We start from the raw sequence: 12,524 nt of genomic DNA on the forward strand, positions 1-12,524 counted from the left end.
TGTCTCTCTCTGTCTCTCTCTCTCTCTCTCTCTCTCTCGCTCTCTCTCTCTCTCTCTCTCTCTCTCTCTCTCTCTCTCTCTCTCTCTGTCTCTCTCTCTCTCTCTCTCTCTCTCTCTCTCTCTCTCTCTCTCTCTGTCTCTCTCTCTCTCTCTCTCTCTCTCTCTCTCTCTCTCTCTCTGTCTCTCTCTGTCTCTCTCTCCCCTCAGCTAATTAAGAGCGTGGACGCGCTACGAGCCCTCTGAATAATGTACCGCTGTTCGCTAATAAATCATATTTCAAATGGCACAGCAGCGTTTTACCACTAGTGCTGCTTGCGACCTGGCTGCCACCGAAATAACTTTTTGAAAAACGCGCCTCCTGCATTGCACAGGTGTGTTCTCTGGGACCCCCAGGTTTATTTTTGTTCTATGGCTGAATGGAGTAAATGGAAATAATAATATGGTAAATTGAAGAAATAATAATTCCACATAAGCTATATCTGTTTATTGAAAGGTGTTGCAATATTTACTGTAATTACATCTGTCAGCGTCTTACTGTATAACCCTAAGCTATTGCCAGTTGAAAGGTAATACACAAAAATGATAACTAATAAACAATACGACTATTGGATCAAGAGAGGACATGTGCATTATGTAACGGAAACAAGGATTCTGTCATAGATAAACGGACAACATAATACATTGAAGACTTGTGCAGAGATTTAAGAAAGACTGGAGTACAGTGACCTCTGCTGATCAATGCACATATTCGACAGTCGGCATACATTATAAGGACGTCTTTCTTTGCATTATATTCCATTATATTATGAAGTATTAAATTATATTAATCAAATGACAGATTAACAAGTTTGACAAGTAAAATACTTGTAGAGCTTTTTTCTATTCAGACATGGAATAAACAAATAGGTTATTCCAACAAAGTCAACTAAGAGGAACACAAGAACACAAGAAAGGCAACATGAAGATATGATTTTGTTACTTCTTTTTTGTCACAGGTTAATAGGCTGCAAAAACAAACAAGTTAAACTCATGTAGGCTATTACCTAAATCTTAGCGGTCTGATTCTGATGACGCGACCGGGCATGACTGCTGCTCCCACCCGCCCCTAACACACATACCAATGCTAAAATGGCTGCCGAAAACAGCTCTGAATCTCAGGATGAGAAAGACATTCTCATCAAGAGAGATGCTGTTCAGGGGACGGAGAAAGAGAGCGGGGAATTAACCGCAAGCACGAAACCCAAACCGTCCAAACTGACCCTTTATCATTGGACGCAGTCGTTCAGTTCGCAGAAGGTGAGTCTGAGCGTTTCAGCACCACAGCGGTGGACAGCAGCTCAAGGGTATCCACTCAAGTGCGTAATAACGTTCTACGACTACACGCTAAGCAAAATAAACGAAAGCATGTATGTTTTTCTGGGATTAACATCTTATCCTCATGCTCATTATATTGTCCAAATAAATGACTGTTGTTAAATGTTACAAAACCAAGGATCCGATCACTGTTTACACTTAAGCGTATTGACATTTCGGAGAGCATAATAGTCAACATGTTTTGCAGATGGATGCACACACGTAACAACAAGTTACACGGTAGCATAGTCATTAAATGGCACGGATTCTTTATGTTTTGCTTCGACAGGAGTATTAGTGTTCATTGCTTAACTCAGTGTAACTAGATTCCAGTTCCATATGCTGATCGAGCCCTCCGAAAGTACAAATCTCACCTTAAGTGATATAGGCCTACCTTCGATATGAATGACATTGATTTGTTGAAATTGATGTTACATAATCTCCTAGTTAGCTGATAGTGTGTGTGTGCAATGGTCTGGTTTTGATGGGTCTTAACACTAGAACAGCCATGAGTGGTCATTTTACCCCTGTGAGTAAAGAAAAGTGTTATATCTTTGCACTCTATCAAATTTCAGGACCCTCCTTTCATGACTTTTCCTAGATATGTGCATTCTACCACCCCTTACATTTTCAAAATCACATCAGGATAAGCTAGTATAAAGCTATTTTGCTGTTTTTCTGAGTAGGAAGCAGGCTAATTACAAGCAGCCAAACTAGTGGTCGTTGTGTGTAAATAGCAGCTTGAGCATTGTAGGTAAAAAGGCACGGCTGTTCTGGTGTTAAAGGCCAGGCCCATAGTAGAGAAATAGCTGCACTCACTGAGACTACGATAAAGCCTATATACCATGATAGTACACTGTGTTTTTGCGCTGTCACCTGTACTGTATATTGCTGCCAATGCTTCAGTAGTAATCCTATAGTGTTGCTGTTTCGCAGGTGCGTCTGGCCATAGCAGAGAAAGGTCTGCGCTGTGAGGAATATGACGTGAGTCTGCCTCTCAGTGAACACACCGAGCCATGGTTCATGCGTCTGAACCCCGCAGGAGAGGTCCCCGTCCTCGTCCACGATGACAACGTCATCTGTGACCCTGTCCTAATAATGGACTACTTAGAGCAGAACTTCAGAGATGGCAAGTCATTACAGATTACTGCCCAGCCCTCTAATCCCTATTATTATTATTATTATTATTATTATTATTATTATTATTATTATTATCTCTATAGACACTTTGTGAAGATCTGAAAGGATTGAGTGTGTGAAAGCCGGGTGGTGAATTCACCACCTATACTTTCTAGTAGGCTAAATTGAGATTATACGCTGCTATCAAAATTCCTTTAGGTCTAACAAATGTGCTGTCCCACCTAGAGCTTTCCGTGGTGTTCATCTTTGTTCCCCTTTTATAGTTTATTTTTGTCCGCCCCCCCCCCCCCCCAAGTTTCCCCCCAGTTAAGTGATTTCTGTATTCAATTTATTTAAATTAATTTACATTTATTTGTGTATATTGTTGTTGATTTCAGTTACTGTGCATCTACTCATGAGTAGTATGTTAACCTATATTCTACTCAGGTGAATGCAAGTGGGTCATGTGGATTTTTGCCTGTTTTCTTTACTCATTGTGGTGTTCTCATTTACTACTATTATTTTAATTTCTTCCCCCTTTGTCTTGATTGACATTGATCCATATTGTACTCAGAATGCCAGCAGCAGAAATATGGATAAAGAGGAGAGTCTGGTAAGCAAGATAGGAGGTTCCAACAGTTCCATACAAAACATGTCTCACTGTTATTTGTATATGATTTGCCCTGTCCCTGTCCTGACCCAATAGCCATAAAGCTTGAAACTAACTGAAGCTTGATGATTCACTAACAACACGAAAACAAGATGAATGCAAATTCATCTTCATGTATCCACAGCTTTCTCATGAATGACCTGTTCTCCCTCTCCATGTGTTTGTGCAGAGGGCACTCCTAAGCTGATTCCAGAGGAGGGCAGTATGTACTACCCCAGAGTGCAGCACTACAGGGAGCTCCTGGACTCCCTGCAGATGGACGCCTACACACACGGCTGCATCCTTCACCCGGAGATCACTGTGGACTCCCACATACCTGCCTACGCCACCACACGCATACGCAGTAAGACACGCACGCACACATGCACGCGCACACATACACACACACACACACACACACACATGCACACACATGCACACACACACACTCACACACACTCTCCAGCACCTAGATCTATAGATAATCTTTTGTCCCTGATGTGTTGTTGTGTTTCTGTGTGACAGCGCAGATAGGAAACACTGAGTCAGAACTGAAGAAACTGGCAGAGGAGAACCCAGAGCTGAAAGATGCTTACATCGCTAAACAGAGGCGCTTGAAAGTAAGTTTCATCATTCAAATCAATGAAGTACACTGTTTACTTTTGATTATTCATGAAAATAGCTGGCCTGGCAAACCTGTTAACTGAGAAGCTTGGTCCTCCCAATACCTCTCTATGGGTGGAGAAAATGTATTTAACCTTTATTTAACTAGGTAAAAAGTCCCATTGAGATTCAGAATCTCTTTTGCAAGGGAGACCTGGCCAAAACAGTGGCAGAAATTAAACAAAGTTACAGACAGGACAGCCCATAGAACATACAACAACCTACAGCAACACATAAACTAAAATTCATGAGGGCAAGGGGAAAAAAACCCTAAACAAAACACAAAATGGCACTGCAAACCACAAAGAAAGTTCATCTTGAGTCACCTTGAGTAAGCAAGGCGTTCCAAAAGGCGTGTCATTGTATTAGATGACCACATTTCAACCTGAACCCTTTTGTTCAGGAGCTCCTGGAATGTGCATGTATGACACCTGAAGGCCGATAGAGGACCTGTATTCTCCTGCTGTTCCAGATCAAGCTGCTAGACCATGATAATGTGAAGTACCTGAAGAAGATCCTGGATGAGCTGGAGCAGGTGATGGACCAGGTGGAGACAGAACTACAGAGGAGGGTGGAGGAGACTCCCGGTATGATAAGTCAATCATTTGTAAATAGAAAAAGAAATAACGGTTTAATGCATAATCAGCATAGTCACTTGACCCAAAGGCACTTTAATCAAAACAGAAATGTATTTAGAGTCGAGCATGTCTTTTCTATGACACATAGATCGACCTGCATATAACAGATCAATAAGGATAAACATATGGATCAGGGCTTGAGTTTACTGAAAGCTTTCTACAGTAGCTTAACACTAGAACAGCCGTGCCTAAAAGAGCCGCCTCTGGGGTCAAATGACCCTCTTTACAATGCTCAAGCTGCTATTTACACACAACAACCACTAGTTGTCTGCTTGTAAATTAGCCTGCTTCTTACACAGAAAAACAGCAAAAATAGCTTTATATTAGCTTATCCTGTAATGATACTGGGTGGTAGAACGCACATATCTAGGAAAACTCATGGCAGATTAAGTGTTAAGTAGTACTTAAACTCTCCCAACACCCTGGCCACAAACCCGTCAAAGAGTAACAATTCTAAAATCAATGTTTCCAGTGAAATGTGTTAAATGAACTGGTGTAGGAGAGGTGTGGGCCTGGATCCTCAAAATAAATAAAGTGCTACTTCAGCGACAGAGCTTACGATACAAGCAGTACATTGCACCATATGCAGGATTGTGCCCTCCATTGACTGCAATGGGAATTGCAATGCCAATTCAGAATATGTGTCTCCTCCTCTTTCCCTCAATGACTCCTTACTCCCTCAATGCAAACTACTTCTAACTGAAACAATGAATCTGTCAATCACTTTCATGTTTTTACCCAGCTTAGTTATATTCATTCAATTCATTCAAACTCTAAAAGTTACTGAGGTTGCCCTCATTTACAGTAGCAACGACATTGAAACTAGCAAAGGACCTGTGTGGTTGAAATACAGTCTTTATTTAGTATGGGAATGTGGAAACACTGACACAGAAATGCTCAGCAGAGACACTCCCATGTAGCTCCCATGTCACATGGCGCCTCCTCAGCCCGCTGCCTACTTTGCGCTGACTCGGTGGCGGCGACTCCAAAATATAGTGATGACTTTTCGATAATGGGTAGTAAAATGAAACAATTACTTTGTGAAATCAAAGTCCTATATGTTGCAAACAGAATGGGCATTTTTTATCTTGTGGCCATCCACAATGATATGAATCGATTTGAAGAAACATAAATGGCTGACGCGCAGACGGTGTCAGTCATGGCTTTTTTCTCAAAAGTAATAACGAGCAACTTCCATCTCATTATTTGTGCTTTCCCGAATAACGTATTTGTATTCGGGTACATCCCTACTCATTACCTCTTTCTCCCCCCCCCACCCCCTTCTTCCTCTCTGTTGTAGAGGAAGACAACCAGGAGTCGTGGCTGTGTGGTGAGTTCTTCAGCATGGCTGATGTCTCCCTAGCCGTCACCCTGCACCGCCTCAAGTTCCTGGGCCTCTCTCGGCGTTACTGGGGCAACGGTAACCGCGTCAACCTGGAGACCTACTACGAGCGTGTCCTGGAGCGGGCCTCCTTCCGGAGGGTTCTGGGCCATGTCAACAACATCCTGATTTCGGCGGTCTTACCGGCCGCCTTCCGTGTGGCCAGGAAGAGAGCGCCGTCTGTCGTTGGCACCTCCTTGCTGATCGGCATCCTGGGGGGGGCCACGTACCTGGCCTTCCTCTACCTCAAGAAGAGGCTGTACGTCAGCTGAGATAGAAGAGGTGGAGGAGGTGCTGTAGAGATGGGCTGAGCTGTGAAAGAGGAAGAGAGAAAAAAGAATAAGAGTGGGAGAGAAAGAGAGAGAGAGAGAGAGAGAGAGAGAGAGAGAGAGAGAGAGAGAGAGAGAGAGAGAGAAAGAGAGAGGGAGAGAAGTAGAGAGAGAGAGAGAGAGAGAGAAAGAGAGAGGGAGAGAAGTAGAGAGAGAGAGAGAGAGAGAGAGAGAGAGAGAGAGAAGGGCTCAAACCCAGAATGTCGTCACAGAAGATAGAGAGGTACCATCGTCCATTGCTGTACAGTACATTGTGGCATTGGATAGTCCATAGCACATTAAACAATAAATAGAATAACATGTAACTTTATTTTAGAACTTGTCATTGCTGGTTGCACAAAAAAAAGCACTTTTAGTCATCCTCGTAAATGAATAGCGCATTATGTAAAAGGCCAAATAAATGACTTAAGTCATCTTTTGTTGAATATGTGTCAGATAATGAGTTGTGTTTGACCACGCTTTTACCCTCTCTGCTAGATTGACATGATCTATTATGTGTGCTTGGATATAAATGATCCCGGTGCTTTTGATATCCAGCAGGTTATTAACAAATACAGATAGCTTTCTTATGGGATAACTATTCTATTACAACCACAAAGACTAATTAGCTTATAGCAAACAGAACAGAACAGATAAGATCCTTGCATTATCAGCATTTGCTACAGTGAACAATTTGCTAATTATTGTGCTTCTAGACACATCAGTGTACTCCACAGCCTCGACATGATCTGACCATAGTGAAAGTTAACGTCTGTTATTGAATGGAAATATGTCTGTTGTTTTCAGTGTGTTACATTGTCACTTACTCTCATATACATACTGTCTGATTGATGGATTGGTTTGAATGTATGGATATATCTCACTAAACTAATATGTTCAGAATGTACTGTATGCTGTTTGAATATCCTTTGCTACTTTACCAAACCCATTCTATCCATTCGACTTCCCAGATGAGTGAAATTAAATGAACTACCACTTTATTTAACATCCTCAATGTGTTCCAATTTCTTTTAGTCTTCTCAACAGAATGTCCAGCGTAATGGATGGCGGTCGACGTCCTCGATCACCACAGTTTTCCTTATTAAGATGTCCTTCCACAATGTGACTCCTACTCTATGACTCCTACAGTAATCAACATATAAGGTGCATAACTGGGCTCTGTTTCAGCCCACCTTCTGGACTGTGTGACTCACCTAGTCTCTACCACACACAGACCTAGTGTAGACATTTAAACAAAGAAGTCTAGGGTTTGTTTTCAGTGTCAAGAGCTCTGGAGAGTGTAAGTGCCACAGACACACCGCACGTTGTTACAGCTCGTGTGAGATGATAATGACAGAACATGCGTGTGTAAGCCAATTACGTTACCAACCGATGTTCGTGCGGAAGGGAACTTTACAAGGGAGGACTTGGCCAGGGTCTGTCATAAACAGTTGTGTCTTGAAATGTGTGTGATTTTTATTTGAGGCCAAGAGAAGCAGAAATGTGGATACAGAATACTTAGTTTACTTTGTCCAATATTCAGAATAGGTGAAAAGGGGGAATATAACCGTGCCAATTTATACAAGGCATATTTAATTAGTACAGGGCATGATCCCTTGATTAATATCTGGTACTTCATGCCACACAATTGAATATTTATCATACACGAATTTAAAAAACAAACAAACTCGCACACATAGAGGGCTCCACGACAAAAGAAAAGGGAAATATATGCAATACTGAGAGAACACCCAAGAGCACTTTGATTGATATATGTAAGGAAAATACACACCAAACCAAAGAAAACATTGTTTAAGAAGTAATTCTGAGTCCTAGGCAATATCAGGACATATTAACATGAAAAGTATCTCAATAGAAATATTGATTATTTGCATTCTGCAGCATTACATTACAAAGAGATAACTCTCAATTCTCTTTTTCAATCAAATGAAAAACATTGGTTTTGGCCACCTTCACCAGATATTACCCTTGCGAGTGAATGAGATGAAAGTACAGACCAGTGATTCACCACTAGAGGGCAGTGTTGGCTCATCAAACACATAGCCAGCTCCTTATACATTCTGCTGGAGAGTGGAGATGCTATATCGTCGTGGTGCAATCCTCGTCTGGGGTAATTATATATTCGTGTGGACTGTGATATATTTCAACAAATCAGCGACCAACAATGTGTCAGAAAGCTGACCAAATAAACCTCTTGTTGGAGCGGCGCGCGGTCACATATATCGTTCAATAGATTGGACTTGACGTCCCGCTATTCAGTTGTTTAAATTCTAACAGGTGGTTTGCAGTAATTGGATAAAGCTCCCCTCATCATCCAAAATGGAAAGGCATGGGGATTTTCCCGGAACTGGGAAAAAAAGTCAAAACCATATTGTTATGCCGCATGGACTCAGATATACAGTAACATAGGTCCACCATAACTTCCATAAAGGATAGCTTTTAGGGTATTTCAATATTTTCTGGCAACAGTTATTAAAAAAGTGAATTAAAAAAGGTTATTAAAAGTAATATAGCCCACATCTGCCTGTATAAGTGACACCAAAGCAATCCCATATACAGTGAAAGGCATACCCTGAATACCGTAGTCCGGTACCACAAGATTGGCCTATATCTGTCAACCTGCTACTGTCAATGCATTTCACCCCATAGTTTCCCATTTCTAGGTAACCATAATATGTCTGCATCTAAACACTCCCCGATTCTCTCCAAATGAATGTCAAATCTTACAGTAAGAGAGACAATACAGTGGAAGCATGTGCGGGTTTTTATAGTTAAATAAATCCTGCAGTGGTAACAAAGTAACAGCTGTGGTATAGGGCTCTTTGCATCAGCACGCCAGTGAGTGGATCATTTGTATTCCCATTTAGACACATTAAACCCCCCCCTGACTGGTGTCTAACCACTAGTACAGAGCTGCATGCAGCCTCTGAGCTGCTGCCATTCAAATAAATAAAACTAACTGTGTCTGGTGGCTGAATGCATCTCTCTCTCTTTCTGTCATACTCCCTCCTTCCCTCCCTCCCTCCCTCCCTCAGTCAGTCACTCACTCACTCACTCAATCACTCATTCACTCACTCACTCCCTCACTTTCTCTCGGAACACAGTTCTTTCTTTCTTTTCTGCTCTCTTTCCAGTGGAATTACGAGTAGAGGTGTTCCAGCGAGAAGTGTGAAAGTGTGGAAGGATTAGTGCTGCGTTAAAGGGGTGGGGATGTGTGTGTGTGTGTGTGTGTGTGTGTGTGTGCCAGGAGAGAGGGGACATGGAGGGAGGGATGGAAACCTCCATCAGACAGGCAGTAGAGGACTAGAAATGGAGAGGGATCCGATGGGTGAGGCGAGGGGGGATGTGAGGGAGAAGTATGGAGGGTTGCCCTGGAGGGGCAGTGAAAAACGTGGTACTGAAAGACGTGGATTTCAGCAGGGAAAGGTAAGATAAAGGCGGGGGTGATGGAGAGTGGGTGGAGGACGGGAGAGGTGGAGACTGAGAATGCGGTAGGGTGAGGTAAAGGGATGAGAATGGATGAGGTGGGGGTGAGGAAGGTTATGGGGAAGAGCAGATCGGGGGAAAGAGGGGGGGGGGGTATGGATGAGGAGGGGAGGGTGTTGTGTGTGTGTGAGGAGGATGGGGGGTGGAGCAAGGACGTGAGGCAGCAGATGAGCAGAAGTAGTGTGAGAATGGTGAGCTGGGAGGAGGAGGGGTGTAAGTAAGTAAGTAAGTAAGTAAGTAACAGAAAGGTAATAGGAGTTGTGTGAGGATGGTGAGAGGGGTTGGGGGAGGAGGGGTGGTGGTGTTGGTGGTGATGTGTTGGATCTCCACAGAGAGGGACAGGTCAATAGAGGCCCACGCTGTGGCAGAAGCAGCAGCAGCAGCAGCAGCTTGAAGTGGCTCCGCTCCCAGTGGCTGAGTGGGTGGGTGCATGGAAACTTCCATAGCCGCTTCTCGCACCAGTCACCGACTGTCTCAAAGGGCCACAGGACACAGACAGATGGATGGGCAGGCAGGCAGGCAGACAGGCAGGCAGACAGACACACGGACAGACAGACAGAAAGACAGACAGACAGCTCTCTCAGCCGTCACTCGTCGCTCTCAGCAAGCGGCCTTTCGATTCATTCCCATGGCTACTGTCTCATAACACAAGAGTCCTCCAAACACATTCATTGTCATCGGTCCAACAAACTGTACCACTAAAAATCGGTTGCCAGCCTTTGTGAACTGGAATAACAGTCACTCTGTGCTCTTAGTTTTGAGAACTTAGCGAGAGTGTACATTGCTGTCACTACACACAAGTGTTGTTGCGTAAGAACTCCAGCTAACGGGGGTAACAGTAGCCCAATGACGTCAATCCTGTTCTCCATCTCTGTCCTTTCCCAAAAAAAAGAATGCTACCACTCTCTTTTTTCCCCCCGATTTCTCACCCTGGACACACTCAGAAACACCCCCCACCCTCCATCAGAATCAAAGAGAAGGGAACATCTCTCCAACCCGCTGGCTTCCCTCAAAGGTGTTTCGGAGAAAACGACAGCGCTTTTCCAGAAAGCAGCCGTCACCACCTTTCAGCAAAGGGCTGTTTTATTGTGTTTGCTGAGTGGACCGGGGGGGGGAGGATCCCGTGCTGTTGACACCACTGTTAAAATGGCCCCCCGCAAGCTGGCCTTTTCACGGCTTTATGATGAAATCCTGTGCCATCATCCAGGGTTAACCCACATGTGCTCCTCAAATATTTAAACTAGGCCTACATAAACATCAGCTATGCATGGGGAGACCATACCCCCAACCCGCTCTGAGCGAAAGTCTCTCACATTGTAAATCCAAGGCTCAATTGGTCCGTTGTGGCCAAGCCAAGCACGCCGGCTGGTTTTTATTCTGTTAATGAATATTTTACGTGTTTGATGGAGCAGCCGTCGCCACGCAAATGAATACCTCTCCCATCTCTGTGGGGACCGACTACACTACAGAGTCAATCCGGTGATTATTTTCCAGGGTTAGTTTAGTTCCTGTTCTCTTCAGATCCCTAATATGATGTGACTTTGGAAAAGTTATCTTCAGAACTATGCCCTCTCCTCTATAAGCTCTTTTAGCTGAAGGTCATGATTGTGCATTCATAAGCATTTGCGGTGGCCTTACCTGATGAGCATTCAGGAAGCATGCATCTTTGATCCGCAAAAGGAGCCGTGGGGGAGAGCAGTGATGCGAAACAGGCAATTGCATCATTAGCACGTTGGAATTGTTCACTTGCGAAAAGTCAACTACAATTTGTTGCACAATACATTGCTTGTCTATATTGTTAAAACACTAGCGAGGTAAGTAGGGATGTGAGAGCCCACAGGACAGGTATGGGGGTTGGGAGGTGTGTGTGTGTGTGTGTTTGTGTTTAGGGGAGTCTGCTCTAGACAAAGATTGATGTCAGTGTTATTCCAATATATCTTGTGTCTTGTCCTGGAGGTCAGCGAAGGTCGGTCCACCTGGGGTGTGTGTCACGTTACGTTACCCCTCCTCTCGTAGTCATGTGGGCCGCAGCCAGGAACCCCAGTAGCCCCTAAGTTCAACAGACGGATATCCTAATGTAAATAGATAAAACACCTTTCCCTTTGAGAACACTCCCTCTCCCATGACCTTCAGAACCAGTCACAAATGACCATCTGTTAAAGTGGGACGTGGAAGTATGGATCGAAAGTATGAAACGTCCTTTATGATCCTGATATGAAATACTATAAACAGTACTATAAATGATAGGGAACATGGCTTCATATTTCTATTCATGGTGAATGATAACATTAGCTTCATGATGGAAGAAGAAGGCTGTTTAAAAACCGAAACAGGAAGACACCATCATCTCTATGGGTCCAAGTTGATCTGTCAGTGTGTGAATTTGAAATGTAAGAGTGACAAAAATACTACAGCATGACTACTAGCCTACATCTCTACATTCAGAGGTAAAGGGACCCAGCCAGACTGCAACCCTCCAATGCAGAGTCCAAAGTCTTTGGGGCGAGTTTACACATGGTAGGCAGCAGCTCCATGGTGGAGAGAAAGCCCGGCGCAGCTGTAACAAGCCCTCAGGAGGATCCACTTTTTTTTAATGTCCAGCTCCATGTCTGCTCAATGGTCCATGCTCAAGCTGAGGCAGAAATGAAATATGAGCCTCAGCCTCCAACATAGCTAGCGTTCGCTCCCTATATACAAGTTTAAGGTTATTCCATAGAGAAAAATGGAAGAGATGTGGAATTCGCCACTCCTATTCAACACCATACTTCGTCTCGTTCCGCCTTCCGCATATTGGAGGGGTAAAACTAGCCAGAAACCGAAACGTCAACAAGACCTGCATTTAAACATGGCCGCCTCCCAGATGTGCTTTGTTGTGGAAAAATCTCTACAAGCTGTAACCAACAGGT

General features: G+C 43.7%; 1 protein-coding gene across 1 annotated transcript; it reads left to right on the forward strand.

The window, feature by feature from the left end:
* Positions 1-1,128: 1,128 nt before the first annotated feature.
* gdap1 (ganglioside induced differentiation associated protein 1) lies at positions 1,129-6,075 on the forward strand (the record flags this gene model as incomplete). Its single annotated transcript, XM_080543084.1, has 6 exons — positions 1,129-1,296; positions 2,290-2,482; positions 3,312-3,485; positions 3,647-3,741; positions 4,257-4,371; positions 5,723-6,075. 6 exons carry the CDS (start codon positions 1,129-1,131, stop codon positions 6,073-6,075), a joined length of 1,098 nt encoding a protein of 365 aa, XP_080399210.1.
* Between the last annotated feature and the right edge of the window lie 6,449 nt (positions 6,076-12,524).

Source organism: Nansenia antarctica, assembly GCF_963989245.1.
Source record: "Nansenia antarctica genome assembly, chromosome: 12".
In the NCBI taxonomy this organism is placed as follows: domain Eukaryota; kingdom Metazoa; phylum Chordata; class Actinopteri; order Argentiniformes; family Microstomatidae; genus Nansenia; species Nansenia antarctica.